The sequence below is a fragment of the Scophthalmus maximus genome, chromosome 8 (genome assembly GCF_022379125.1).
Source record: "Scophthalmus maximus strain ysfricsl-2021 chromosome 8, ASM2237912v1, whole genome shotgun sequence".
Lineage (NCBI taxonomy): Eukaryota > Metazoa > Chordata > Actinopteri > Pleuronectiformes > Scophthalmidae > Scophthalmus > Scophthalmus maximus.
Window position 1 is genome coordinate 25,410,504 of NC_061522.1, and position 27,914 is coordinate 25,438,417.

Sequence of the window (27,914 nt, forward strand, 5' to 3'; positions counted from 1 at the left end):
TGCTGGCTGATCTTTCAGGAATATACGAAATCTGAGGGTGTCAGATTCAATGTGCCAATGTATCCCTAAGGCTCTTTCCAACTCGTTGAGGGCAAGTTAGAGAGCCTTTACTTCAATGGCACACTCAGATGGGGGTATACTCTATAGCACTGATTTGCTGTTAGACAGAAACTTATGCAATCTCAAACCTCCCATTACACAGACTCTCTGCGCTTCCCTTGCAAGCTGAATATCTTCATCCCAACTTGTTATGCTTGTGACGCCGTCATCGACATAGAAGCCTCTCTAGATGAACTGTGAGCCCAGGGGAAACAGGCTCTCATTCTCTTCTGCAAGGTATTTCAATCCGTAGTTGCCGCATCCAGGCAATAATGCAGCTCCAAAAAGATGAACCTTCATGCGAAATTCTTGTGGCTCTGCACTGAGGTGTCCATCTTTCCACCAGAAGAAACGTAGATAGTCTCTGTCCATTTCATTCACATGGAACTGGTGAAACATCTTCTCCATTTCGCACATCAGTGCAATGCTGTGCTGTCTGAATCTCATCAGAACACCGGCTAGATTATTAATCAGATCTGGGCCTGACAGCAGGTGGTCATTTAGGCTTGTTCCCTTGTAATTAGCAGAACAATCAAAAACAACATGAAGCTTCTCTGTTTTTTTGGAGTGATAGACTCCGTGGTGGGGAATGTACCATTTTTCTCCTTCCTTTCCTTTATCATAGACTTCTTCCGCATCACCTCTTTCAATGACTTAATTCATGAACTTGACATAGTGCTCCTTGTAGGTCTCATATTTCAGCAGCCTTTTCTTAAGATGACTGAGCCGGATAATGGCTAGTTCCTTATTGTCAGGGAGGTGGGGTCTATCCTTAAAGGAGGGGTGGCATCTCACAATGGCCATGAGTGTTCTTATGAATACTTTCCTTCAACATATTCAGGACGAGGATGTCATCCTGAGACAGCGTCTTGCCATCTACACTTGCATCTTTAAAGTCATACTCAAGAACCTTAATAGCATCTGATGGAGTCACTAGAGGGAGCTCTCTGACAGCAACTCTGTGGTAAATGTTGGTGATGCCGGGTGAGTCAAGATGAGGTGGTGAAATAACTACAATGCTCCACCCTAGTTCTGTGCGGACTGAATAGGGTTCATTGTCTCCTTAGATTACTTGCCGCGATGCCAGTGCCCTTGAGCAGTTGTAGCCTATTAAAAGAACAGTTTCACACTCTAGCTGTGGTGGAATTTCATCGTGTTGCTATCGTGTTGAGATGATTCCATGCCTTGCCGCTTCACAGGTAGGAATGTGTTTTCGATTCACTTGCATGCCGTCTTTGGTGTATGCTGGAGGGAGATCAATGAAGACTGTTGAGGTGTAGCCACGCACAGACCGGAGACCCTTTTGCTGAGCACTAATTCATACTTTCCAATCATGGTAGTTAATTTCAGCCTTACAGGATGAGCTTTGGCTTGTAAGCTTTGACTGACTTCCTTGTCCACAAAGAGTGTATCACTCTGTGTGTCAAGCAGGGCATATATAAGCTTTTCCATACCTGGATTGTTGATTGAGGAAACCCTTACTGGAACGATCAAAGAGGTGTTGGCAAATGGGTCCTCAGTTTCCATATTGAGAGACAGTCTGGTGCTTGGATTTGAGACTGACTCTGGTCTGGCTTTGGTGTAGTTGTCGTCATGGAGACAAGTCGGATGTCTTCCTTTACAGGTGTTGCATGTGTGTCTGTGACGGCAGCCTGGCTTCAAGCAGCCATAACAGAGTTGTCTGTCCTTCACGTATTTACGTCTTTCATCCAGAGCCTTTCCATTAAACTCAGGACAGTAGTGTAGGTGATGTTTACTGTCTTGACAGAACATGCATTACTTCCTGATTGTATATTTCTTTCTCCGCTTGTAGCCTTTCAAGTTCACGTTTTTGAGTTTCAATCCTTTCCCTTTGTTTTTCCTCCTCCAATAACACTTCATACTCTGCTGCTGCATCTGCTATTTTTACTGCTACAATGGAGCTTACAGAATGATGGCTTGATTTAGTGCTTGAGTTCTAACTTGAAGGTGAGACTGTGGAACCATAAACGGAGCGAGCATTGTCTCTTTTAAGCAGTTCACAAAGACGTTGTTTTACTCTTTCACCATCAAAATCTCCATCTATGCCCACAATCCTTTCATAGGCAATTTTAACAATGTCCTTTGTCACTGCCTCACAGGCATCAATACGACGTCTTGTCTCACTGGATGGAGTGAGGTGATCTCTGATTTCCACATACATGTTGGTAATGTCGTCTTTACCCTTTTTTAAGATGTCGATAATAGCTGCAATTTGACTCTCGGATAAGTCAGACTTTAGCTCCTCTCTGGCGTTGCCAGCTTTCCATTGTTCATAAACGTGGATAAGCCTTTTTTATGAGCCTCCTCTCTCTGGAATGCAAGCATTTTCTCTATGGGAGTCCATAAGTGACCAGAGCGGAGAAGTTCCTCCTCTTCGCTGACCTGACAGATGTCCGTTGCTTGGTCTGAGTCGTCAGATGCTTCTATTTCGTGATTGAGTGTCACAACCTTACACCATCACATCAAGTCCTGTGCAGTTATCATGGGTTTCAATCAGGTGCATGGTGGGACTGATGAGGTGAAGCTCTTACTGTAGCATTTCCGTCTGAATGATGGTCGGACTCTTTTACTGATGGTTTACAAAGCTTTAATGATTCCATCGTGGCTCCAAACATGTAGTGAGTTCACCTTGCAAACACAACGTAAGAGCTGATAAAAGAACACAAAAACATGTATTTTAACTCACAAATGTATGAAGTTACTTCCTTTAGCCTCCCTTTAGCTTAACCCTTTAGAGTGCCTTAATATCTTCGAAAATATAAATAACAAATAAAAATGAAATAGTCTCTGCTAATCCTTCTTTCACATATAAATCATCAGCAGTATTTATAAATCCACATATTAGTAACACTGTGCTTGTTGTAAGTAATAAACCTAATTCAACTAGGCAATACAAACTGCTAATCAACCACAACAGACCTCCCGGTGCATAGGCTTATGTAGCGATTAGCTAGCTTAACTTTACATGCTCTTCAAATTCGGAAAACCTATTTAACAATTGTTATATAATGCGACATTACACACAACATGAAATGAAACACTGACAAACTTTGTGCCCTTCTCAGCCAGGTGCTAAACAAATAAAAAAATAGGTTGTTAATCTTTCCTTTGGAAGACGCACTATACTTTTACTGCCAATTCGTCTTTTTTTCTACTTCCGGGGTTGCCCGTCACAATAAAGGCACCAACTTCCGCTTTAAATCCCTTCACGATAAAAGCATGTAGAAACTGACCTTGGGTCATTTACAGTGGTGACAAGTTGAACTTAGAGCTTATTGTGTTAAACTCCAGCTTGTTTACATCCAAGGCCATTTCCTTATGGCAGGACCCCTGACTCTCTGTCGCGAGACTACCACTGAGTAAAATAACATTCATCCAATTCTGATTCTCCCCGGGGGAGAATCTTGAAGAAACCAATTAGAGACCAACCTCAGGTCACGTGCTTGCCTGAAGTTGAAGGATGTACATACACACTCATTTGTCCGGCGCCCTCGCCCCCGTGAAACGGTAGATAGGTATTGTAACTCCGGATTCTATGAGTATAGGCGCATCTGCTAAGGGGGCTACTACCAGCCATAACATCGTATAAGTAAAAAAATATTTTAATTTTAATTTTTTAATTATTTGGTGTTAAAGTATACATTTATTTTTCTGAAATTTTGATGGGCCTGCCCATGCGCCCCTTCTTACCGAGCCGCCACTGCTATCTATACTGTTCCTCTCTGCATTCATTTCGCAGAGTATCCCAGAAAATGGGACTCCTGAGATGGCCGCTGTTGCTCCTGCCACACATCCGCCACAACCACAAGTTCCACCAGAGGCAACCACTCTGAATACTTCACCTCCAGTTCAGCCCAATGAGAGACCAGAGTCGCTCTCTGCAGAACAGGTACCACTGCCAAATAGCACTTATCAGCCAGTGGCTGCATAGAATGATGAAGGACACTATAGGCCTATCAAAATAAGGTAGAAATTACAAATGCAAGTCATATGTTATCAAATATAACAAAATGGCCTCAGAAAATTAAACATAATAAAAAATGATGAACATAACATAATGGTAACAGTTAAACAATCAGTCAGTTATTAGACCTGACATTTTTGAATTGCAGAGTACAGCTCTAACATTGTCACTTGCTGCATTTTATGCAGTAATCACTGGAGTAGAGACAGTTTTTCATAATATTAGTTCCATATGTGCTTTTCCTTCTATGACAAGTCAAATGAATGTTACATTTATTGGCAGGACATTGTCAGTCATGAACCTGGATGTTGAAAGGACTCTGGCATGTTTGTTGCCGCTTCTCTAATCCAAGTCATTAAGCTTCATACTGAGTTATAAAGGTTTCATTCAAGCAGGATCGCAGTTCAACACTGCACTGTCCTTGGCAGCACATCACCCCCACCCTTACTCACCTATAAATCTCTCAATGCCCTTGCCCCCAAAGAACCTACTGGACCTTCTCCATCCCTACACCCCATCCCGCAATCTGCGGTCCACGGACAAGGGCATGCTCTTCATCCCCCCCACCAGACTGCAGACTTCATTTCGGATCCCTTCAGAGATACGAAATGCCCCCTCTTTTCAAAAAACTCATAAAAACCCACCTGTTCACCAATCCCTAATGACATTAGTGTGTGTGTGTGTGTGTGTGTGTGTGTGTGTGTGTGTGTGTTTGTGTGTTTGTTATCTATCTAGGAACAGAAGCTGCGGAGTGAGCTGGCACTGGTGAAGGGGAATCTCACAGTGATGTCTGAAATGCTGAATGAGCTTGTACCTGGACAGAGCCAGCCTGATGATACAGAGCTGCTACAAGTCTGTACTATATGTCTCACAACTTTCTAAAGCATGTTTTACAATCACAGGTGTGAGTGTATTATCCTGACGCTACACTTTTTGTCATCACGTGGGAAATCATTGGAAAAAACATCTGCATTTTTGAGCTGCTAAAATGGGAAAACGTTCTCGTTTGCTACATTGTTTTTATACTTTCTCTCCTGCGTTTCTGTTTTCATGCTGCCTGTACTTAATGCGAGCTCAGATTTCCTCTCATTTTGTAGTCAAAGAATGCTGGGAAATGTAGTGAGCCAGTGATTGAAAAGTAAATGTAGCAAAACAAGGAAAACAGGGTACACAATAAAGTAATTTACATTTGATCATTAAATGCCTTTCTTGGTCTGGGTTTAACATGAAAGTTTAATAAAGATTTTGACTTTTCCCTCCTTTGTCTGTCCAAGCAGCAGCTGTACACAGTGTGTAAGTGCATGCAGACTCGGGTGGTGGAGCTCATCCCCCAGCTGCTGGATGAAGGATTTATTGAAGAGATGCTTGTTGTCAACGATGACCTCAACAACGCCTTCATCCGCTATGAGAGGTTTGCACTGCCTCCTAGCTTTCGCTGTTGTTATTCTGTTTGTAAGAAAGTGCTCATTTTCAATTGCTAAATCTATATTAATGTATTTGTTTGTGTTTTAGGTTTGACAGACTTAACAAGGCACAAATTACTCAAAGTACTCAGCAGGTATGAAAGATCTCGCCTCCTCTTTTGTTTTTGTTTTGTTTTTGTTTTGTTTTTTGGGGGGGGGTGGTGAGTCATACGGAGCAAGTGAGTGTCTCTGTCTGTGCTGCGTGTCGGCCAGTGAGGGCTGGCCACGCCCCCTGCCGAAAAAAAACCCAAATAAATAATAATAATTCAACAGCGGCAGTCAAAATCCAGTAGCGGTGCACCACTGCTGCTGTATGCATGTAGGGGAAACACTGTAGATATTAGTGGCTGAAAGGCTAAGTGTTTTGCTCAATGAGCTGGAAATACACACAAGTCATTGGTTAGAACTCAATCTGGCCTCGCAATTACATTTAATGTTTGCTACACTTATGCCGTAGCAGATCAGCAAATGCGTGTGGCAATTTGTCTCTGTACACAGTGGTTTTTTTTACCCTGAGCTGAGGTATGGCGAGTGAAGCGGCCATTTTTCATTTACTACAATTCTAAAAACAATAAACAGGGCTATTTTTTAGATCCCTTCATGTAGGGTACATGAAGAGATCTACAAAATAGCCCTGTTTGTATTTCCAGCTCTTTGAGCAAAACACTCTGATTACACACACATGGATTGAGATACATTTTCACAACTCTCCACACAATCCTGTATGCATTTACAAATCTCCGCAGGCATTTGCAGATTATTTTGCACATACACAAATGAGATTATGCACGCATGGATTACACACACATACACACACATACACACACACACAATATTATTGCTATAATATGCGCCCCATATGCTTGTCGTAATTGACTGATAAACTGAGTCAATATAAGGGAATAAAAACATGATAATAAAATTGCGAGACAAGTAAAATAGAATAAAATGTGCAACATAGAAAAAATAAAAAAAGTGAATAAAAAAAACATACTTAATGTTTTTTAAAAACTGTGAGGTGTAAATTATTTTCTTCGTTATGTAAGCTGCAATCGACTAATAGCCCAGTTTCATGTGACGGCCACAGTGTTAATTCTAAAGCCCAACAGATTCACCGGTTGGCCAATACAGCCAGCATTACACAGAGAACATTATCAGCGTTTAGATTTGCCAATATAAAAACTTTTACAGAATTAACGATGCAGAAAAGATATATGATGAATTTACATTAAAAAAATAATTATTTAAGTTTTTTATAAATGTATCAGCCGATATAGCTAGTAGTTTCCTCTCCTCTCAGCAGAGCTCTACCAGCAGTCCGAGCGTCATCAAAGTCAGCACCGAACTCCCCACTCTTGGCCAACCTGCTGTCATCACAACAACCAACCAACCAGCCGTCAGCACCTGGGCCAATCAAAGGCAACTGGCCAACCACAGTGAGTAAACTCTGTGTCACTTTTGCTTCATTCTTTACATGCACTATATTGCAACAGCAAATCAACATGTGTGATCTCTCTTGTAACTTAATTTTGGCTCTCATAATCTGTTGTATTTCTGGTAGAACACAGGATGTTGTGGCTGGCATGTCACCGTGTTCCCATTGGCTCATACTATATATGACAACTATTAAAAATGCTGCTTTCTATAAATTATCTTATTAATGAATTTGTACTGCAACTAAATTGTTGCTGTTGCAGTTCAGTTGTGACTTAATAACTAAACCTTCTGTTTTGCAGAAGAGGAGGAGGAGTTTGACATGTTTGCCCAAACCAGAGGTAGCTCCCTGGCTGAGCAGAGGAAAAGGTGAGTGGTGGTAACTGGTAACACACGTATGACAAATGTCTCATCGTGGCATGCTGGCGGCACATGTGTTGTGTATATCATGTGTGAAGCCTTTGGGCAAACGGTAAATTATATTCATAACAGATGTCTGTGCCTACATCTTAATCTTGATGTAATTTATATATTTATGTAAATGTTGAGATCTTAGTATCACATAAGGAACACAGCCATTTTAGAATTTTATTTTTCAAATTTCATCACAAACAAAGAAGTTCTCTCTTAACAAGTAAAGCTTTACAGTGCATGTGACATAATTGTAACTAATCACTGCATATAAAGATAGCGACCAAGAACAGGGTAAGATAAGAATGAGCTTGTTCATTGATCCAGCGCTTGCGCATGCGTGTTGACGCGTCTCCTGGAATTCAAAAGATGGTCCCCTTTCCTAACATCAAAGGACAACTTTTTTTAGGACCTATCAAAACGACAGCACTACAGTAAAAAAAGTCACTACATCTACCACTCTTTTTCGCTTTTCCGCCACATTTGAATATCTGCCACTCTCAGAGGAAAGGGAAAACTCCGGAGCAGAAGGTGACGCTAATGCGCCTATTACACTGGTTGCCAACCACCATTAAAAACGACAAAGAAGAGTGTACAACCAATCACGTTGCGATCTCTTAGCTAGTTGTGGCTCAAGAACACGGCCTCATCCATAGCTCCCCAAAAGTGAAGTCAAATCATCTTAATCACCCGCTGGTGGCCTCCTCTGTGTTCGTGGTGCAGGTTCAATTCAATTCAATCCAAATAGCGTCAAAAGTGCAAAGATGGTGGCACCCGAATCCAAGATATTTCAGCTTCATTTTTCTGTACTAGGGGAGGAAGTAGAGTCACATCATCCATCTTTATATACAGTCTATGGTCCATTATTTTGCATGTCATACTAATCTGATCCCATATCTCTATGCTTTTCTACGCTGTTCCTATACACTTTAATATAGCCTACATTGCATCTTATGTTTACATCTCTGATGTGTGTCCAGTGTCAGATATGAGGATCCTGGAGCTGTGGAGGGCCTTGCTGGAGCTCTGGACACAAGGTTGCAGGTCACAGGAGGAGTGAGTATACCACAATAACACCAAAATGGATTTGAACAGGATATTTATTGTGAAAGTACGAAGTATCATTCTGTTTGAATAAATCTTCATATCCATCTCTTGATTACTTTACCTCTTAGATGCCACCGACGAAAAACTTTTTGCACAACGATATTGACAAATGGTTATCCTGTGATATGGTACGACAATATATAGTTTCCTATGGAACAAAAACTGCTGTATGTGTGCTGGAAAGAAGAATATGTGATAAAAATGATTTTTAGCCTTTGTGTCCTCTTGTGTTTGTGAAATGCAGGAAGAGCAGTCCTCAGTTTGTGAGGGAGTGTCCAGTGAAGGTATGTTACTTGTGGCCCATTGTCACCATTTGACTGTAAAGATAATGTTTTGCAGTTCTGCCTCTTTTATACTGTGTGTGTTTGTGTGTACACAAACCTTTTAACTGTAACCGTGTCTCTCAGAATTTGACAAGTTTCTGGAGGATCGTGCAAGGGCAGGAGACCACAGCAGCCAGGGGATTCGCAGTGTGCCGTCCTCTGCGTCCAGACCACAGCCTCAGTCTACCCGGCAGCAGGATAGATCACATGACCAGCTTTTTTCACTCTGAATGGAATGGGTTGATGTTAAGGTCATCATACAGAACATGCTGTGCCAAGTCAGGTTTTGGCTGAAAGTACACACACACTAACACACTCACACACACACACACACAATAAAACCTGACACTACAAAGAAACTTGTGCCTAATCAACTCTTTACATAAATGCAGTATTTCTGAGCTGTGTGTACCTTTATGTAAGTATTGACAACTTAATGTGGATATATTTATAAAATGTATTACTATAATGTCGATGTAAACAAGGACAAGTGTTTACAGGTAGGCATACTGTTGAACATATATTTGCTATTATTCCATTGCGTGCCTTTGACGCAGACAGCTTTTTTTGTGTAGACGAGAATAAGTGGGGCATTGTCCTGCAAAACGTGTATCATCTGTCCTCTTTTTAAGCTATATTTTCTTAGCTGCCATGAAGTGAATTTTCCCTGAAGCTTGTCTTCGTGCTGATCTCAGTGCAGTCTTTGTGTAAGAAAGCTCTTATTTGTTATTTCTGAAGACCTTGTGTCTGAGGCTGCTGACACAGCTCCACCAAGTCGAGGTCAAATGGAATGTTCTTTTTTCACGCTTGTTGTTCAATATGTAGAGCTTTTTTCTGTTGTAATTCTGGAAAACAACACATTACATAAAACCAAATTGAAGCAGAGCTGTTCTGTGTTTTTGCATGGGCGAGTTAGCCGAAACATCAGAGTCTTGAAGGAGGAGTGGAAACTCAGGTGTGCTCTGGCCATACTGCATGATATGCCTACTGTTTGTGTGATGATGCCTTAATTCCAGTATGTAATTGTTTAAGAGGATGTCTGGTGTGACAAGAGAGAACCTATAACTGAACAGGTGAAAGAAGTCTACAGGACACAAGCCCATGTCTGTACCGTTCAACTGTGTCTATCTTTGCTGGATTTCTACTCTATCCACCATTCTATATGGATTTGAAGCCATTTCTTATAATATTATTATATTATATTATACCGAGAATCAGATTCCAAAGGTTGTCCAAGACCAGGAGGATACAAACTGGGATTCACCAGTCTTCTGTCCTTCTCACAGCCAATCTCTCCATACACCCTGCTGACAAACACGGAAGATTATCACAACATGCCCAAACCCAGACATTGCAGGCCTTCTCGCCCCTTGCGTCTTCTGGGATTGTCTCTTGACCTATTCTGGATGTCCATAGACCAGCCACCTGAAACCTCTGTGAGTCACAGCGATGGACAACATTTTTTGCATGGAGCGCTGCATACTAAATTACGCAACCGTAGCATTATCAAAGAGTAGGGTTAACCTGAGTCCTTCTCCAGGGGCAAACCATAGCCATAGGCTGGAGAAGGAAGCTGCAGGAATAGACTTTGGCCCTCTGCCCCCAGATGTCGCCAGATCCATTCAGTCCTGGCTGGCGCACCCTGCCATGTGTGAATTATTTTACAAATGTAAGGATCTGGGCCCAGCTTTCTGGCCTCGTTGGCTGCAGCAGACTTATTGTGAAAGTCAAGCAGAGTGCGAAGTTGCTCCTTTCCCAGTGTAATGGAGTGTATGAGAGCTCAGACAGCACAGAAAGATTCTGGCTTGGCACTGCCTAGAAATCAGAGATGGAGGCAATGGATCCAGAAAGATTAAAGGGGCCATATTATGCTCCAGGCACCTTTTCAGCCTGCCTCCACGTATATTTGGTTATCTGGGGTGTCTGCCAGCCCACGGAGAATGAAAAGAAAACAATGAGTCGTTGATTCGTGGTTTGGGTTGATCGTGCAGACGGTCTGTAAACGAGCCATTCACAGCCCGGGTGTCAAGTGACGTAAGTTGACTCCTGCTACTGGGGCAACCACGCCCCCAACCTGAGCAGCACCTCCCCCCTTAAAGTGCGGAAAAACAGATCGCATCTACGCCATCATTTTCTCCCCGCAAGCGAACGACGACCGCGGGCATGGCCAAGCTAGACTCGGGGCCGGCCGGCGGAGCTTGCGGCTTGCGGGCGGCCATTGGAGCTCGCGGCTCCGCAGGCCGGCTGGGATGTCGTTAACGTTCTATCGCCCAGCCCCTTGTGCTCTGTGTGTAATTATGGAGAACGTGTTCGCTGTGCCTCCCGGGTCTCTACGTCGTGTTTGTGCCTTGTCACGTGCGACTGTTGTCATGGCAGCGCAACGCCGTAGTTGCGCAGCAGACCCGGGGAGGAGCGAGGAGGAGCTTTGCGGAACACGAAGGGAGGGGGGCGAGGAGTGAGCAGGAAAGCGCTGGAATCGACCATAGTCTCACGGGGCTGTTTGTACAGAAAGAGGAGGGTGCTGTGTGGCTTGAGCCTTGAGGTGTTTTGACATGGAATGGCAAAGACATGTAGTGCACACACCTGAAAACCAATGTAACTTGTGTAGAAGGGGGCATAATATGGGCCCTTTAAGAGTGAAAGGTATAAAGGACAAGTGAGGCAATGAGAAGTTGTTAATGGAGGAAAGTACATTATCCTGTCATTGCATGTACATGTTCCTGTAAATGAAAGTTTTCTCACCAGAACCTCAGATTTTTTATCCTCGTCTGCAGCTGGGTTTGTATTAATAATGTGCATTTTATTAATCATTATTGAAACCAAAATTGTGTTGACTGATTTTTTTTCATATCTAAACACACCCACAATCAAGTGAAACATTGCATGACGAATATTTCCTAACGTGCGCTGGGAAAATAAAAAATAAAAAAGGTTTCAGCTCTGTAAATTGTAAACAATAAATGGTGCGGACCACCACACAAAAACATGAGCGCAGGTTGTATACACCACTCATTACACGTGCCAGCGTGTGGCGCTGCAACTTTTGGCCTAGTTTTTTGTTTTTTTTAACTGTCAGAAAATAACCACAACAGTAGCTGGAGTACAGAACACATACCTTCCGTGAGTCAAATATCACTAGCAAATATAGAATACATAATATAGCAAAAAATGACATAGAATAAAGAAGAAAAGAAAAAGGTTGCAATAGTACAGAAATAATCACGTAAAGACATTAAATATATTGCACAAATGGAGGGTTGTCACTCCTTTTTTGTTCTGTACAGGGGAAATTGTTGCGATGTACCGCTCCATTTCCTTAATGTACACAAAAAAACGTTTTTTGTTTGAGAATTTACATTTGTGGATGTGGAAATTGGCAATAGGTTAGATCAAATTGATGAGGAAAAATGCTTTGTCATCTTTATTACTGTACTCATAAAAACCAAATAATATATCTCTATAATAAAAAGTAGTGCCAGCGAAAATGTTGTTAACTATAAAGGTATTCACATCTTTCCTCAGTTTGTATGTATATTCACAAGACCCAAAATCTATGGAGCAACTTGAATGAGACTTCTTTTACTTATTGTTAGTTAAAATAAACTTTTTTGGTAGTGAACCACACTTTAACCCAGTCAATGTTACTCACAAGTTACTCCAATAGGACACTGTTGTCGGAGTCAAGACTAAGCTTTGCTGAAAACACAGACCTAATTTTGGAGTTCATGCCTTTGTAGAAGAAAAAACTAATTTTACCCGAAGGAAATTGGGTTGGGTCAGGGGGCGACACCGACAAGGGCAGAGAGAGATAATTCGTCCTGAATAACATGTGGAAAACCTTTGGCCTAGTGGGTCCGTCCGCACAGCAGCGCTGACGTCACAGAAGTTCATAGTTCGTTTATACTCGCGCCTCCGACACAGTCCAGTCTTCTCCTAAACAAAAGGTGTCGCTGCTGACAAAACACCACAAGAAGAAGAAAGAGGCGTCACACACCATGGCAACAGCGACGAGCTGGTGTTGGGCTCGGTAGATGAGGAAGATATAGTGGTTTTAAACTTGCTTTCAGAAATCGACGCAAAGGAAAGTGGTCTGTTCGTCCTTTGAACGACGACAGACACGTCGGGGGAGAATTCAGTGTCCTAGTGAAAACCTCCCCTCATTCTCCCTGAACAACACTGTCTGGGCTCTAGCTTTCTACTTATTATATTAAAAGGAAAACACGCATCTCTCCTGAGCACTCATTCCAGAACATTATCAACTGTACAACAACCATCCCCCAGAACATTCAGAACCTGGTTCAACCCAGAACAGGTGACATTAGCAGTAATTTACTATTCAATAGCATCGTTAGGCTAAACAATATAAAAAATATATCACTTAAAGCCATGAACAGAATTTCTGGGGAAGCGGATGAAATTGCAACTGAGGGCCTTTAATCTCCTGCTTAACTTTTAAACCTCACGGTGTCCAAGGAGAGATCTCAACAGGGCATTATTCTCTGTTTTACCATCTGTGAATATCTGCCTCATTGACGGATCATATGTGCCTGTATAGGCGGGACTGTCCGAGTTTTGCCTCCAGCTCATACATATCGCCATTTGATCACAACTGTTTAATATTTGTGAGTCATTTTTTACAGTGTGCTTCTGTCTAAGCATGTGTTAACTGTTGTAAAAATGTGATGTGGACAAAAATGGTTAAGCAGCTGAGAAAATCTATAATAGTGCTCATCATTTAGTACAGATGTGATATGTATCTACATTTATAAAAACCTTGTGTTGTGTTTAAAGAAACTGAAATTAGCTGAACTGGAGGAGAAAAACTCCTGCAACATGTCAACAGGAACATAAGCTGGTCAGAGCAAATATGAAAAACAAGGCTCATGATGGGGAGAAGGCTGAGGGTCAATCAGTTCTGACCATGGTGCAATATGGTGATATCATATCAATTGCTTAAATGAGCTGGTTAAATTAAAATCATTTGATGTATTTCACGTCTTATGTACAGTTCAGGGGAAAACTATTGAGTTTCCATTTTAACGAAACGAAATCCACCACCAAATGTGCCATTGTCCTGATTATTAAAAAACAGAGAATATAACAAAGTAATGTCAGTTTAAATAGGATATGATCAAATACCTGATCTCCGATGCTATGAAATAATTTCCGATTCATAATCTCCTCATGTTCTCTCATAGGGGCTTTATTGGGGTTGTCTGAGCAATAGTCAGAGCACAAATAGCAGCATAATAGTCAACAGCACATATCATATCGGAAATCCTTTAGAAAACATATATTCTGTGTTTAGGTCTGCTATGCTTATTACAAATAGGCAGGACTTTTTTTTGCAGCAAATCCTGCTATAGTATAAAAAGCGTTAGTCATCATGTGAACATTTAAATGACCTAACTAACGCATCCAGCCTGCGAACTGCACATCAGACTAAAATTATTGATCACATGATCAGTATCACCGATGGAAAACATCAAAATGTCCGGTGGTAAAATAGCACAAAGCCCAAAGAGACACATGTTATTCCCCCATCCCGGAATTCAGGTTGCTTGGATGAAAATGTTACTGTAGCTCATTGTGTACACAATTCTGATTGGGAAGAGGCTACCCTTGCGTTTATAGCACGTTTCGTTTACAAGTTATTGAACCAGAAAGTCCGAATGTGTCAATATCTTTCCAACTTTACCGGACTCTTGTTCACGTGGGCGGGGCTTATACAGGTAAACACAGAGTTAACCACGAACAAACACTGCTCGGAGCAGTTTTAAGATCTAGATTAAATGTCTCGGGTTAAACCTATCCACATTTCATAGAACCGGTTAACCGGGAAATTACTCCCGACGTCACGAACTTACTCCTGAATTTACCATGGTAAGCCAGTAACGTCGCTTCGCAGAAACCTTATGATGTAAACCCCACTTAGAAAGTCCAGGAGAAATGTTTGACCTGTTGTACCATTTCAAACTTCTTTTTGTGACGACAAGCGTGTCGTTTCCTCTGCGATAAGTAGAAAGAAAGGCTGATATGTTTTGTTTTTCTTTCGTTTGACATTACTACAGTACAGGTTGTAGCTGCGATGATGCTGATGCCGGTTTATTTTTCTTATTTGATGCAATGTAATCTTCATTGCTCTCTATATAAAACTGAAACGTTTGATTATTATAATTTACTAGCTTACATTTCCTTTGTTGGTTTTGTTGGAAGTAATAGTAAAGCTGATGAAAACTGTGATTCAACTCCATGTCATGTTTGTTACCTGTTCATGTTCTGAAAACAATATCATACTGCCATCTAGTTTTTTAAATGTCTACTGTGCTGCTCAATCTGGCCCCACCCGAAATGGTGGCAGAGGTACCTGAGGTGGCTTGTCACAAACCCTGACACTCCCGTTCACCATAAAGAACTACAGTTCCCCCGGTTTATCTTATTGCCATTTCAAACCACTGGCACAGTCAAGCGTAGACTGTAAGCCAAAACTCCAGAGTGTCAGTAAAGGCAGCAATGTCGGTCCATCCCACCCGAGCAGTACGTTACACTATACACAGACAAGATGGCAGCTTCATTGGAAGACGAGTTTGAAGATGCGCCTGATGTGGAGCCCTTAGAACCAACTCTTAAGAATATTATCGAGCAGAAATCTCTGAAGTGGATATTTGTAGGTGGAAAAGGTGGTGTCGGTAAAACGACATGCAGGCAAGTTGAAGACAAACGCTCATTTTCCACCTGGCACTGACTCATGTCGTTAGCTAACGAAGCTAGCTTACGTTAGCCGTCACTTGAAGTTGACGTGGATCACTGTCATTAAATGAGTCAGTTGTGTTATTTTCACAGAACAAGAGCCGGATGAGCGTGAAGCTTGCCATCTTAACGCGTGCTGACATGAAATGTAACGGTTATCATATTTGAAGTCAGTCAGGCTAAGCTAGTTGTTAATTTACCGGTCAGGCGAATGCTGCCCAGCACTGTCACCAGCTAACGTTAGCCAGCTGAGACATGACCCTCTCAGACGTTATGATAATCGCGATGCTGGTTGATATTGACATCCTATCTTTCCCACAATGAAATGGCTTCATTGTGACGGGTGGATTAAGAGTTAGATTGTGTTAAAGGTTGGATAATTGAAAACTTTCCTAGAGATAAAAAAACAAACAAACACTAGCTAGTCAGCTAGCCCCATTGCTTTCACGCTAGCTGTCAAGACAGCGGAGATACCATGTTACGCTTCTTCTAAATATTAAAGCCACTGAGTGATGCTTACAGTTTCATGAGGAATATTCATGGTTAAAAATGAAACCAGAAATTTTGATATCTAAATTTCTTATATTACAACAATAAAGTTACAGTTCATTAACGTTCGTTAACAATACAAATCCAACATGAAAGAGTTGTTGAAATGAGCTACCCTCGTGAAGCACTTAAGACACTGTCCTCTTTCCCTGTTGTACAAACCTGTCTTGTTTAGCTGTAGCCTGGCTGTCCAGCTGGCTGCGGTCAGGGAGAGCGTCCTCATCATCTCCACAGATCCTGCCCACAACATCTCTGATGCTTTTGACCAGAAGTTCTCAAAGGTGCCTACGAAGGTCAAGGGCTATGACAACCTCTTTGCAATGGTAAGTCGAGCTGACTATAGAAAACCATGAGCATGGGATTTTGCACAGACAGAATGATGTGTGAGAAGTGTCTATACAAGTGGGGTGGTTAGAGTACTGAGATTTTGACAGGAAAAAATAATAAGTTACTTCAATATAAATAGATGCATTAGAGAAAGCTACAGCATTAACAAAGATTGATGCGTTGTGTACTGAAATTTCAAATCACTGAACTCACTGAACATTTGAAATCTTGTTTATCAGACATGCAGAGTTTTCATGTGCCTAGCTCGGTCTTCATCTGTCATTGCCTTAGGTTGATTATGTAGATTTCATTCAACATTTATTAAAACGTGGGGAGAAAAGTTTTTATCCAAACAGCAATGACCTGTTCGAATTCAAAATATACAGTGTAAAAGCACATCATACCATTGGAAGTAGTTTGACCTGTGATCCAATAGAGTGCACTCACTCGCAGCTTGACCTATTACATCACCTCTTGACCAATCAGTAAGGTAAGTCAGTAATTTTATGTGGTTCTGTTACGAAAATTTACATATTAATTTGGATAAATTTGAACGAATTGCAAGTAATGTCAATTTTCTTTACTTGATTTTTGGAAAAAAGGACAACCCTAACTGTTAGCCAGCTGATTGTTATAATTGTTAGTGTGTTCCTGAATTCAACCTGAAATGGTCAGAGCATCGTCTGAGCTGTGAAAGTCAACCTTTCTGAACAACAGCTCACATGATGCTCTGACCATGTTGGTATCTTTAAAGTACAGAAACGAAAAGGAGCAATTAAAAGTTTAATGATACCCACCCCTAACTAGAGTTTTCCCCACTGTGTCATGTTAAGATGTACACATTTTAGTTTGGACAGTATTTCAAAAGTCTCCTAAAATTAGTGGATGGAAGAACCATAGCTAAATCTGTTATCGAAGATGTTTCTCTGCCCTGTTTTTGCAAAGTGAAGTTAAGTGCATGAGATCAGTATCTCTTTTGTGTCATGAGGATGATCGGTTTCACATCTGGGTCTCACAAGCACAAGCCATCATTGTGTAAGAAACAGAATCAAGAAATTTTGTGTGTGTGCGCTCTTGTGTGTGTGAGTGCAGGAGATTGACCCAAGCCTGGGTGTGGCAGAGCTGCCTGATGAGTTCTTTGAAGAGGACAACATGCTCAGCATGGGCAAGAAGATGATGCAGGAAGCCATGAGTGCCTTCCCCGGGATCGATGAGGCCATGAGCTACGCAGAGGTCATGAGGTCAGACGACCTGGTTAATATAAAGCCAAAGCACATTTTACAAGCAGAGCAGCACTTATCCATGGCGTCATTTACCCTCTTGTCTACTATGACTGAATTGGTGGAAGAAAAGCTGGCAGGTTATACTAACTTAGCACTATTGTCTGCCTGTGCCACAGGTTAGTGAAAGGAATGAACTTCTCAGTAGTTGTCTTTGACACTGCCCCCACTGGCCACACCTTGCGGCTGCTTAACTTCCCCACCATTGTGGAGCGTGGGCTGGGCCGCCTCATGCAGATCAAGAACCAGATCAGCCCTTTCATCTCCCAGGTAAATAGTGACTAGCAGATCCAACAATTCAGATAATTTCTTCTGTTAGTTGTCTAAAAGATGTCATGGGTACTGTTGAGCTTGGAATTCAAATAGTAAAACAAATGGCAAAAATGTCCCCCTTTGTTTTTAGATGTGTAACATGCTCGGTCTGGGTGATATGAACGCAGACCAACTCGCCTCTAAGCTCGAAGAGACCCTGCCAGTCATCCGCTCAGTCAGTGAGCAGTTCAAAGACCCTGTAAGTCAGACAAATAAACAGCACTTGTATTTATTACACAATCGTATTGCTCACGCACACAGTATGCTCACAGAGCTAACGATAAGCTGAGGTGTGCCTGCTGCAGAGGACGGTAAAAATGTTATGGATGTTTTTAACATGCTACTTACGCAGGCAGGATTTCTACCTGTGCTCCCGATGGCCAGTGTGATTTTGTGTGTGTGTGTGTGAGAGATAGAGAGAGAGAGAGAGAGAAAGCGAGCGAGGAACAGCAGGGCAAAGAGTGCTGCAAACAGTTCTACACTGAAACAACAACACTAAACACTAACTCAGAGATCTTGTATGTGGTGACGAGACAAATATATTTTATATAGTAGTCTATATATAGCATGTGCACAGGATATGCGTTGCCCCTCTTATGCTATCCTTAGCATGTAGATATTGAGACAATTCTGCACTTGAAGTAGTTGTTTTGAAAGCTTCCTGTGTATGAGCTGTAAATCTTCTCCCTTCCCCGCTTTCATCCCATCCCTCAGGAACAGACCACCTTCATCTGTGTTTGTATTGCTGAGTTCCTCTCCTTGTATGAGACAGAGCGGCTGATCCAGGAACTGGCCAAGTGCAGCATCGACACGCACAACATCATTGTCAACCAACTTGTTTTCCCTGATGCAGAGAGGCCATGTAAAATGTGTGAAGCCCGCCATAAAATTCAGTCCAAGTATTTAGACCAGGTAAGACTCAGTAGTTTGTTTGTGGGGCTTTTCCAATACAGCTGCATTATCAAAACAACAATATTTCATTATTATATTAAAAAAAAATTGTTATCGTCATCATTCATGGCATGTCCTCTCTCTACAGATGGAAGACCTTTATGAAGATTTCCACATAGTGAAGTTGCCGCTGTTGCCCCATGAAGTTCGAGGTGCCGACAAGGTCAACACGTTCTCTAAGCAACTTCTGGAACCCTACAAACCCCCAAACAAGTGATCTAACTTCCTGTAGCTCCCTGCAGGACTCACCCGCCCCCTTTACAGACCTCCCCTCTATTTACAGTCTGCGTTCCACTCCTTTGTGCCCCCTCCCAAACCAGCCTCAAACCCCACAGTAACAGCCTCAAGAAGATCCACTCAGTCGTCAGCCCGCCATCCACAGCAGAGCACTTCTACGGCAAGACACAGGCCCTTAACAATGGGCAGCTGGGACACTAAAAAAAAATTACACACATTCATATTCTGATATATCGTTAGAGGCAGTGCAGGTGGTGCAGCCTTCCTCTGTGTTCATATCCTCTGTGTAGCAGTTGAACTATTCCTACTCAAAACATTAAACTTTTTCTTAACAAACCCCTCCCCATATTTTCCCTCCATCTGACAATGTCCAGCCTCATTTGTGAGTAACTTCCAAATGTTTTCAGTGACGGTGCTGTGTTCCTCATTTCACACGGTTGATGTTTATTGTGTGCTTCGGTGGCTGTGTGCATTGTCCAGTTTGACTTTTGACTAAAATTTCACAAACTCATCCCGCAGGAAGTGCCATCCAACTGTCGACAGATTTAGGGTGTGACGGCAGGGCAGTTAAGACACACTTTAAAAAAAACTTGTAGTCTTAAGTAATTTTTGTTCTTGGCCAAGACCAACCTTGTTATTGCATTAAAGAAAATTGAAGCAGTCCAACGTGCGTGCTTTACCATTTGTCAAACTTATGCCACGAACTTAAGGTGTAAACGCAGTTTTCTGATGTCAATGAGATTTGGAATAAAGTCAAACTGGGAGCTTTATATCTATGCTTATGTTATTGTTTAAGCTGGTCAGTCTTAATGGCCTCCGTGGTTGCTACAGGCAGTACATGGTTGGAGCACCAGCACCAGTTTGGAGAATTATGGCAAAAATGTGTGACGAGACGTTTGAGTGTCAGGAAGCGAAAAAGACACGGATCAACTCCCAACACAAGTTCCCATACATTGCGGTGAAATTGATCAAATACTCTGTTAATCATTTTGTCTCCAGCCTGTTTACTGGCAGTTTTAGCCTATGGGAACACTATTGAAAGAAATTACTAGCCTTATTTAGTGCATTGTCAATTAAAAATATATTGAATGTTGCTTGATCAATGAATGTTGAGTAAAGCATCCTTGCCCTGGTCGTTGACAAATGGACTCCTGATTGGCTCACCTCTGTTTTCACAACAGAAAAATATATATAATATATATATATTAACAATGGTTAATTTCTCCCCTATGCTCCTCAAGCTGTTTTTTTTATCAATTATTTAGCAAGTGTTAATTAAAACCAAATTTCCTCAGCTCAGAGACTTGTGTGGTCTTTCTTTTCATCTGTACATTTACTGTCTGGTTAATCTTGTCTGTCAATTGGAGTGTGACTGAAACGGATTGTCGATCAGAGCGTGGAGCCTTATTTAACCGTGAGCTAAAAAGGAGTTCAGGAGCAACAAACGAGCCTCTTTTTTTTCAAAAACTGCAAGATACTTCCCAACATGTGCAAAGGTGTAATTTCTGCAGGAAATATTACCTTCAAGGCTTTTATTCTTTTGAAAAAAAAGTGTTTACTCTAAAAAAGAAGATAAAGTCCTGGTTGGGAACTGCGTTTGGAAAGTGGGATTATCACATCCCACTGTTTTTATATTGTTCGTGAAGTTTCAAAAGGTCCACTGTCAGTATTGGTAGGCCGGTTGTAAAACATGTTTGTTATTTAATCCGCGACAAGGGGGAATTATAGACCTGTGACCGCGCAAATTGCTTGTTGTTTTCGTATCACTTAACACGAACGTTTGCCATGGTCCGCTTGCCACTGTTTCATAATTCCCCCACTGCAATGTGAGTTCCTTGTGCCCCGGCGCTGCGGCCTGTCGCTTGTGGTCCATCACTGAGCCGCGTTCTCCCGGTCGGGGGCCGCGTTAACGAGCTCCTCCTCCTCATTTTGGGGATTTACCCCGGGGCGCACTGGCCACTGGACGTGCCGCGAAGGCTCCGAGGATTACTGCCATGCAGCCGGACCAGCCCCGAGTTAACCGAGCCGACGCCAGGGGACATCAGAGTTATGAGCTCTTTGAAAGAAAAAAAAACTCCCCACCACTGGCAAGCACAGCTCCGCATAGAGAGCACTATACTGCCAAGTGAAAATATGAATTCACTTCTCAAGTGGTGCCAATTACGCACAGAGATGCGCTGAGCAATCGGCACATTCAGCAAGAAAAACATCCCACAACAGGTAAGGAAATGCTTTTATTCGTCCAAGATAAAATACTTTGGCTGTAACTTTATAGTTCGTTCAATTAGACCCATGCCACAATTGGAATATATATATGTGTATCAGACGCATACATTGTTTAATGTACTTTTTAGTTACATGTCATCTCCCCGTGGCCTCCTGAACTTGTCCCATCAGCAGGTCTGGTCCCACACTTCATGCAGCTCTTTTACCCTGGGGACCTGTGATCTGGCTGTCACCAATGACGGTCACCTACACGGCAAGAGTTGCCAACGCGCGATTCTGTGGCTTCTCCAAGCTGCTCCTGGTGTGGAAAGGGAGCATCTACAAGGTGCTGTACAAAGAGTTCCTGGCATTCTTTGCCATGTACACTGCCATCAGCCTCACGTACAGGTGAGACAGCAGCTCCAGAGGACTTTTGCTGAGAAAGATCAGTGTTTTGTTTTACAAATAATTTTTTTGTATTATTTTGCCGTTTTAGATTTTTCCTCTATGATGACCAGAAGAGGTATTTTGAAAAACTGGCAATTTATTGCAATCACTATGCCAGTCTCATCCCCATGTCCTTTGTGCTGGGTAAGCTTTTCTGGTGTTCTTGTCAAATTTGAGATCACGGAAGAGGGGACAGGATTTACCTGAGCTCAGGGTGATGTTTGCATTTTGGGATTCTAGATGGGTTTGATGAATGAGCACCAGAACATTTATATTAGAAAATGTATGAAAGGGTTTCATGTCGAGGATCCTCAGCGCTGGACCTCAAGCGCTGGACCTTTCATAGGTTTATAGTGTAGGGAACATAGACATCACTGCATTGGAAATATAAATACATGAAGCCTATGGAGGCAATTCCAATTTAATATCAGGACTATTGATTAAATGACACATTTTAGGATTTAACTGATTGTGGAATAGGTTCATAGAGAAAAAATAAATATTCAATTAAAATACAGTGTGTAACATGTCTATGAATATACAGTATATCAACCTGCAATTTTTTAAAAGACTCCACAGTGCCCTTTTCTGCAGTGTGCATTATAAATTACATTTATCATTTTTTTGGATATTTTCATATATTTTTTTTTCATGCATGAACATCATCTTGCTATAACTTGCATGTAAGTCAAGATTACCTGACCATTTTGGCTTTCTGATGTATCAGTTGGTGCTCTATTGTATATGTTATGTGTTTTTATGTTGTTGGGGCATCTTAATCTGGACTGATGGGCCTGAGAGAACCCTTCCAGTTCTGATCTCCAGTGTGTGATCACCTTGTGTCTCCTCTCCCCCACTGTTTCCAGGTTTCTATGTGACCCTGGTGGTGAACCGGTGGTGGAGCCAGTACACCAGCATTCCTCTCCCAGACAGGCTCATGTGTGTGTTGTCGGGGGGCCTCCAGGGGAGCGATGAGCGAGGCCGCCTGCTGAGACGCACCATGATGCGCTACGCCAGCCTGTCGGCCCTGCTCATCCTCCGTTCTGTCAGCACGGCTGTCTTCAAGCGATTCCCCACCATGGACCATGTGGTGGAGGCTGGTGAGTGGGTCCCTACAACATCAACTGTGATTTAGTAGTGAGTCAGGTATTTTCATGTACAATTATAAACAATGGTTTTAAAATGAATAGAACTTGAAATAAATAGTGCTAAATTAACATTGCAAATGCACAATACAACCACTATGTGCCTGGTTGACCTTTCTCATGCTTTAGGAAGTCAGGAAGTGGCACGAACACACACACACACACACACACACACACACACACACACACACGTCATGATTGTGTGTTGTTTCTTCTTCTGTACATTCTCTACATCAGAGAGTGCAATCACAAGGACAGGCACATCCTGAAATTCACAGATGATAAAAGGAAGTTATCATGCGCCTGTAATAAGATCATAAGTCACTGTTGTAACAGTTCTCTGTGTTTTCTAAATTAAACATGTTGCAGCTTTGAGCAGAGTTGAAACTGTAAAATATACATTTGGCAGAGGTGTCAGTTGCTGCTGATAGAGCTATGGTGTAATTTCTTGACACTTGTTCATCCAGGATTCATGACGAGAGAGGAAAGAAAGAAGTTTGAGGGTCTTCACTCTCCGTATAACAAATACTGGATCCCATGTGTTTGGTTCACCAACCTGGCTGCTGTGGCCCGCTGTGAGGGCAGGATCAAAGATGATCACACACTCAAACTGCTGCTTGAGGTGCCACATTGCACACGCGCACACACACGCACACACACACGCACACACACTGGCCCACTGATGAGTTGGTACTACAGTTCTTCTGTTTTGACATTGACTCAGTTTGAGAGTGACATAAAGATGGAAGCATTATGATTAATGCTGCAAAGTGACCTCACCTCTCTGTGATTATCAGGAGCTGAATGCGTTCAGGGGGAAGTGCAGCATGTTGTTTCATTATGACATGATCAGTGTTCCCCTGGTCTACACTCAGGTAAGTGCTTTATTGCTTGGGATGTTGCATGGGTTTTACACTATATGCATTATACTTGATGATCTGGTTTCACACACACATGCACACTATATGTTTTATTTGTCTCTTGAGGTTTTCATATTTTATCTGCCATGTTGTTAATTTTATACTCTGGTCCTAGAGATAGATAATTTAATTTTTAATGGGTTTTTTTTTAATTCGAAATTTCATACTAGAATGGCATTCATACGTCTGCCAAAGCCCAACAGTCCGCCTAAATTCAATCAAGCTGCACCAAATGCAAAAAGTCAGTACATTATACATTGTACTATATAAATTAGGTTAATGTTTCCGGTAAATGTTTTGAAATGTAATGCAAAATTATTGGTCTGGTTTTTAAACAGTAAGTCAACCGTATTTACACCAAGCAGACTCAGACTGCAGCTTGTTGACATGTGTGACATATCAAATAAAAGAAAAAAGCGAGTAAATTATTATTGGAATCAAAGGGCGAGCGTGACGTGTCCATTTACCTTCATCTGTCCCTCAGGTGGTGACTTTGGCCGTGTACAGTTTTTTCCTGGTGTGTCTGATTGGTCGTCAGTTCCTGGACCCAAGTCAAGGTTATCCAGGTCACGACCTCGACCTCTACGTGCCGATCTTTACCTTGCTCCAGTTCTTCTTTTATGCTGGGTGGCTGAAGGTCAGATACCAAGGGTTACAAACCATTTGTTCACATTGGATGCTTAAGCACCATGTTTACTTTTAGTGGGATTAACCATTTCTGTATTCTGTAATATTGAGTGTTAATTTTTTTCTGTTCTGAAGGTTGCAGAACAGTTGATCAACCCCTTCGGAGAAGATGATGATGACTTTGAGACTAACTGGCTGATAGACAGAAATTTCCAGGTTTCTTAATATTATCTTTTTTCCTTGTTTTGTCGCCCACCATTTTTTCGATCCCATATGGGAACATGTGTTTGCATTTCACTCTACAGGTGTCCATGATGGCCGTGGACGAGATGTTTGGAGATCTGCCGAAGATGGAGAGAGACCGCTACTGGAACGACTCCAACCCCCGGCCACCGTACACCGCTGCCACTCTCTTTGTCCTGCGCAAACCCTCCTTCCAGGGGTCCACTTTCGACATGGCGTTAGTTTTTCTGCTTTACTTTCTCACTGTGTGACTCATGAATGTGATACTTTCAGTTTAAATTGCTCAGCTGCGTGGGGAACTCTGGGTAATCAAAATGACAGTATTCTGCCTTATTTTAAAAAGCAGTGTGAAAAGCTCTGAGAAAGACAGAAAAGACCAAACCACTGTGAAGTTGTGGTATTTTCAGAGAAATTACACATAAATTACCATGAAATCTCTTTACAGGATCCCAAAGGAGGAGATGCACTTCCAGCCTCTGGAGGAAATTGCTGAGAACTTGGAGGAGTCAGGCAGTCGTCACCCCAACATTGCCCTCTTTAACCGCCTCCTTAACACAGCTCCGTCCCCGTCTGGCTTCATGGGAGGTGCTCTTCGCCGCACGTCAGCCCAGCTCCAAAGGTTACGCCACTCCCCCAGCATTGACCAGTGCACCAGCGATGATGATGATGAAGATGAAAGTTGCAAAATGGGCAAAGGGGGTTCTCTACCATCAGGGCTGGGGAAGGAAACCCAGAGCACTGTGTGCAGTTTCCGGGAGGAGAAGAGCCCCAGAACACCTCTGCTGGAGATCCAGTTTGGGGCGGAGCACGAGAGACAAGGAGGGCACCTTACTGTCAGTGAGAAGGAGAAGGAGGAGGTGAGTCGAGTCCAGGGGATGAGTGATGCAGAGTGGCAGACAAGGGAGGAAGGACGGGAAGCAGAAAGTACATGGTGGGAGGCACAAGCTCCAGTGTCAGTGCTTCCCCATCCCCCCCAGTCCCCCATAGAGACATCCACACGACCAGTCTCCGCCATTCGCATCACTTCCTGTCACACCTCTGCCTTCCTGTTTCAGTCCACTGCCCACTCCAATCTGGAGCACTGCAGCTCCCAGCCAGCTATCAACCAGAGCAGAGCTGTGCCAACAATTTCTAAACCCCCCTTTCATGGGAAAAAAATGTCCTTCCTCGCTGTGCCGTCTCACAACGAACCTCAGCGTTTTCGCAGTGTGAGCATTGGGTCAGAGCTCACTGGATCTTAGGTCGACTGTTTGGAACTGTAATGCTAGATTCAGAGCACGTTTTCACGCGTCAAATTAGTCATAGCCTGGAAGTGTGCTTTCACTTTTACCTTGAGTCTAAAGCACCTTTGGGATCACATAGTTTTTGGTTATTAGACTCTTGGAGATATAATCCTTGATTTAATTTCAGAATACAATATTTTTAAATACCAGGGGGAATTGGAGTATATTTAAAGGAGGGGGGAAACCCCTTGATTTAATTGTCTTATTAAGATGTTGTATCATGGGTTCACCTGGGTTTAGTTCAGCTTTAGTCTATGAAGGCAACAACTTCACCATCAGATGGGACTGAGGAGGTGTAATTGGCAGCTAGCTTAGTAAATACACTAACTGCTCTTTAAGCTAATTAGTTTCACTTATGCATTCGTTAAAAAAAGAAAATGCAACATGACAGAGTTACTGTAAAGCACCTTTGACAGAACTGGGATAGCTGTTCCCTTTTTTTAGCCTTTGTGCTAAGCTAATGTAAACTAAGCTAAGCTAAGCAACTCAAAGGTGTGTATAAAGAAAACTTATTTCTTTGCTTAAGTTATCTGCACAATATACAGTAGGGTTTGTTCCAACTGCAAGTATGTGCTACTATTTTAGCTTTAACTCAAGTTTGAAAAGAATAGTGCTAAACAGACAGAATTTCACAGAGTTTTCTCTTTATTCACCCTGATTATTAAAAAACTGTAAACAGAATTATTTATAGTGCATTTTTTATGTATTTGACATTTGAATGAAACAACTACAGTTTTACATTAATGGCATGAAAGGAATACAAGTTATTGTTTATGCATTATTTCATAATGCAATGTAATGTATCTTAACTGCAAAAAATAAATGCGTGAATATGAAACAATGGGGAATTAAAACAGACAATCTGGTGATTATTTACAAGAATTAATTTAGTTAGTTTAGTAATATTAGTATATCATTTAGTAATATAGATAAAAACAGTAGACTATGGCACTCCCAAATGTCACTTCAGTGCCAACATTGGCCAGCTGGGGGTGGTAAAAGCAAACAAAATAGACAAGTACAGTGAGAACCTTAGTCATAAAAAATAAAGAAAAAATGCACACCTTCTTCCACAATCTTGCTCGCCATCCTGCCTATGAGTGGGTTGCACTCCTCGATTTCTCCCCGCAGTTGAGGCTCCCTACCTGGGATGTAGCCGGAGCACCCTCCTGGCCCGGGTGGACTGCCTCTGCTTGGCCAGGAAAGACTGATCTGTTCCTGGAGCACTGGAGTCCTCACACAGACTATGCCGATGCAAAGCAGAGAACTGAAAGAGGCACAAACAACGTTCCTCTGTCACTGCGAACACTTTGAAACTAAAATTATGTTAAGAGCCCACATTAAGATTGTGTCCAACACTTCACTTAGAGCAAAATGAGCTGTATGAGTAAACAAACATTATTTTACCAACTAATAAATACAACTGCAAGTAACATGAGGGAATCACAGTTAACATGCTGATGCTCAACCCCCACAAACAGCTTGGTTGTGGGAAGCCAGAGAGGAATAAAGTAATCTCCATGTCCTGGTGAATCTCCTCGTTTGTTCTTTGTTAAGAAGGGATTCTCTTTTATTATTATAATAATATTATTAATATTATAACCTTTATTTTACCAGGAGAAAGAACAAACTCATTGAGATCAAAAATCTATTTTTCCTGGCCAAGACAGGCAGCACCACTTATAACACTGACAAGTAAAAAAACATATAACAATTTGAAATGAGAAACAAAATTCACCAGCAGTCAAAGCCAAGGGAGCAGTATACTTTCCCCCAGATTAATATGGACTTCGGAGACACTTAGTAGGAATAAGTC

General features: G+C 42.0%; 3 protein-coding genes and 1 pseudogene across 10 annotated transcripts in view; all 4 read left to right on the forward strand.

The window, feature by feature from the left end:
• The window catches only part of LOC118311888 (target of Myb protein 1-like), a 29,080-nt gene extending 19,373 nt beyond the window's left edge, over nt 1-9,707 (forward strand). For 6 of the 8 annotated variants that reach the window (XM_047334112.1, XM_035636002.2, XM_047334109.1 and 3 more), the window contains 10 exons: nt 3,860-4,009; nt 4,820-4,936; nt 5,362-5,495; nt 5,597-5,642; nt 6,848-6,983; nt 7,284-7,350; nt 8,373-8,448; nt 8,568-8,627; nt 8,744-8,783; nt 8,907-9,707. In XM_047334112.1, the coding sequence (XP_047190068.1) occupies nt 3,860-4,009; nt 4,820-4,936; nt 5,362-5,495; nt 5,597-5,642; nt 6,848-6,983; nt 7,284-7,350; nt 8,373-8,448; nt 8,568-8,627; nt 8,744-8,783; nt 8,907-9,052 (972 nt within the window). In that variant the 3' untranslated portion in view covers nt 9,053-9,707. The remainder of the gene's footprint in view (nt 1-3,859; nt 4,010-4,819; nt 4,937-5,361; nt 5,496-5,596; nt 5,643-6,847; nt 6,984-7,283; nt 7,351-8,372; nt 8,449-8,567; nt 8,628-8,743; nt 8,784-8,906) is intronic. The other 2 variants (XM_047334108.1, XM_047334111.1) reach the window with 2 other exon arrangements.
• Nucleotides 9,708-10,009: 302 nt separating this feature from the next.
• LOC118312383 lies at nt 10,010-11,647 on the forward strand (annotated as a pseudogene).
• A 3,675-nt stretch (nt 11,648-15,322) lies between these two features.
• Nucleotides 15,323-20,522, forward strand: get3 (guided entry of tail-anchored proteins factor 3, ATPase). The gene is made up of 7 exons (XM_035637668.2): nt 15,323-15,527; nt 16,297-16,444; nt 17,541-17,689; nt 17,848-17,998; nt 18,132-18,239; nt 18,755-18,952; nt 19,080-20,522. Exons 1-7 carry the CDS (start codon nt 15,385-15,387, stop codon nt 19,206-19,208), a joined length of 1,026 nt encoding a protein of 341 aa, XP_035493561.1. The 5' UTR covers nt 15,323-15,384; the 3' UTR covers nt 19,209-20,522.
• A 1,167-nt stretch (nt 20,523-21,689) lies between these two features.
• Nucleotides 21,690-26,979, forward strand: best2 (bestrophin 2). Its single transcript, XM_035638563.2, has 9 exons — nt 21,690-21,841; nt 21,930-22,024; nt 22,747-22,980; nt 23,493-23,647; nt 23,823-23,900; nt 24,430-24,582; nt 24,708-24,788; nt 24,878-25,032; nt 25,261-26,979. The coding sequence occupies exons 1-9, from the start codon at nt 21,690-21,692 to the stop codon at nt 26,054-26,056; spliced, it is 1,899 nt and encodes a 632-aa protein (XP_035494456.2). The 3' UTR covers nt 26,057-26,979.
• Nucleotides 26,980-27,914: the final 935 nt, after the last annotated feature.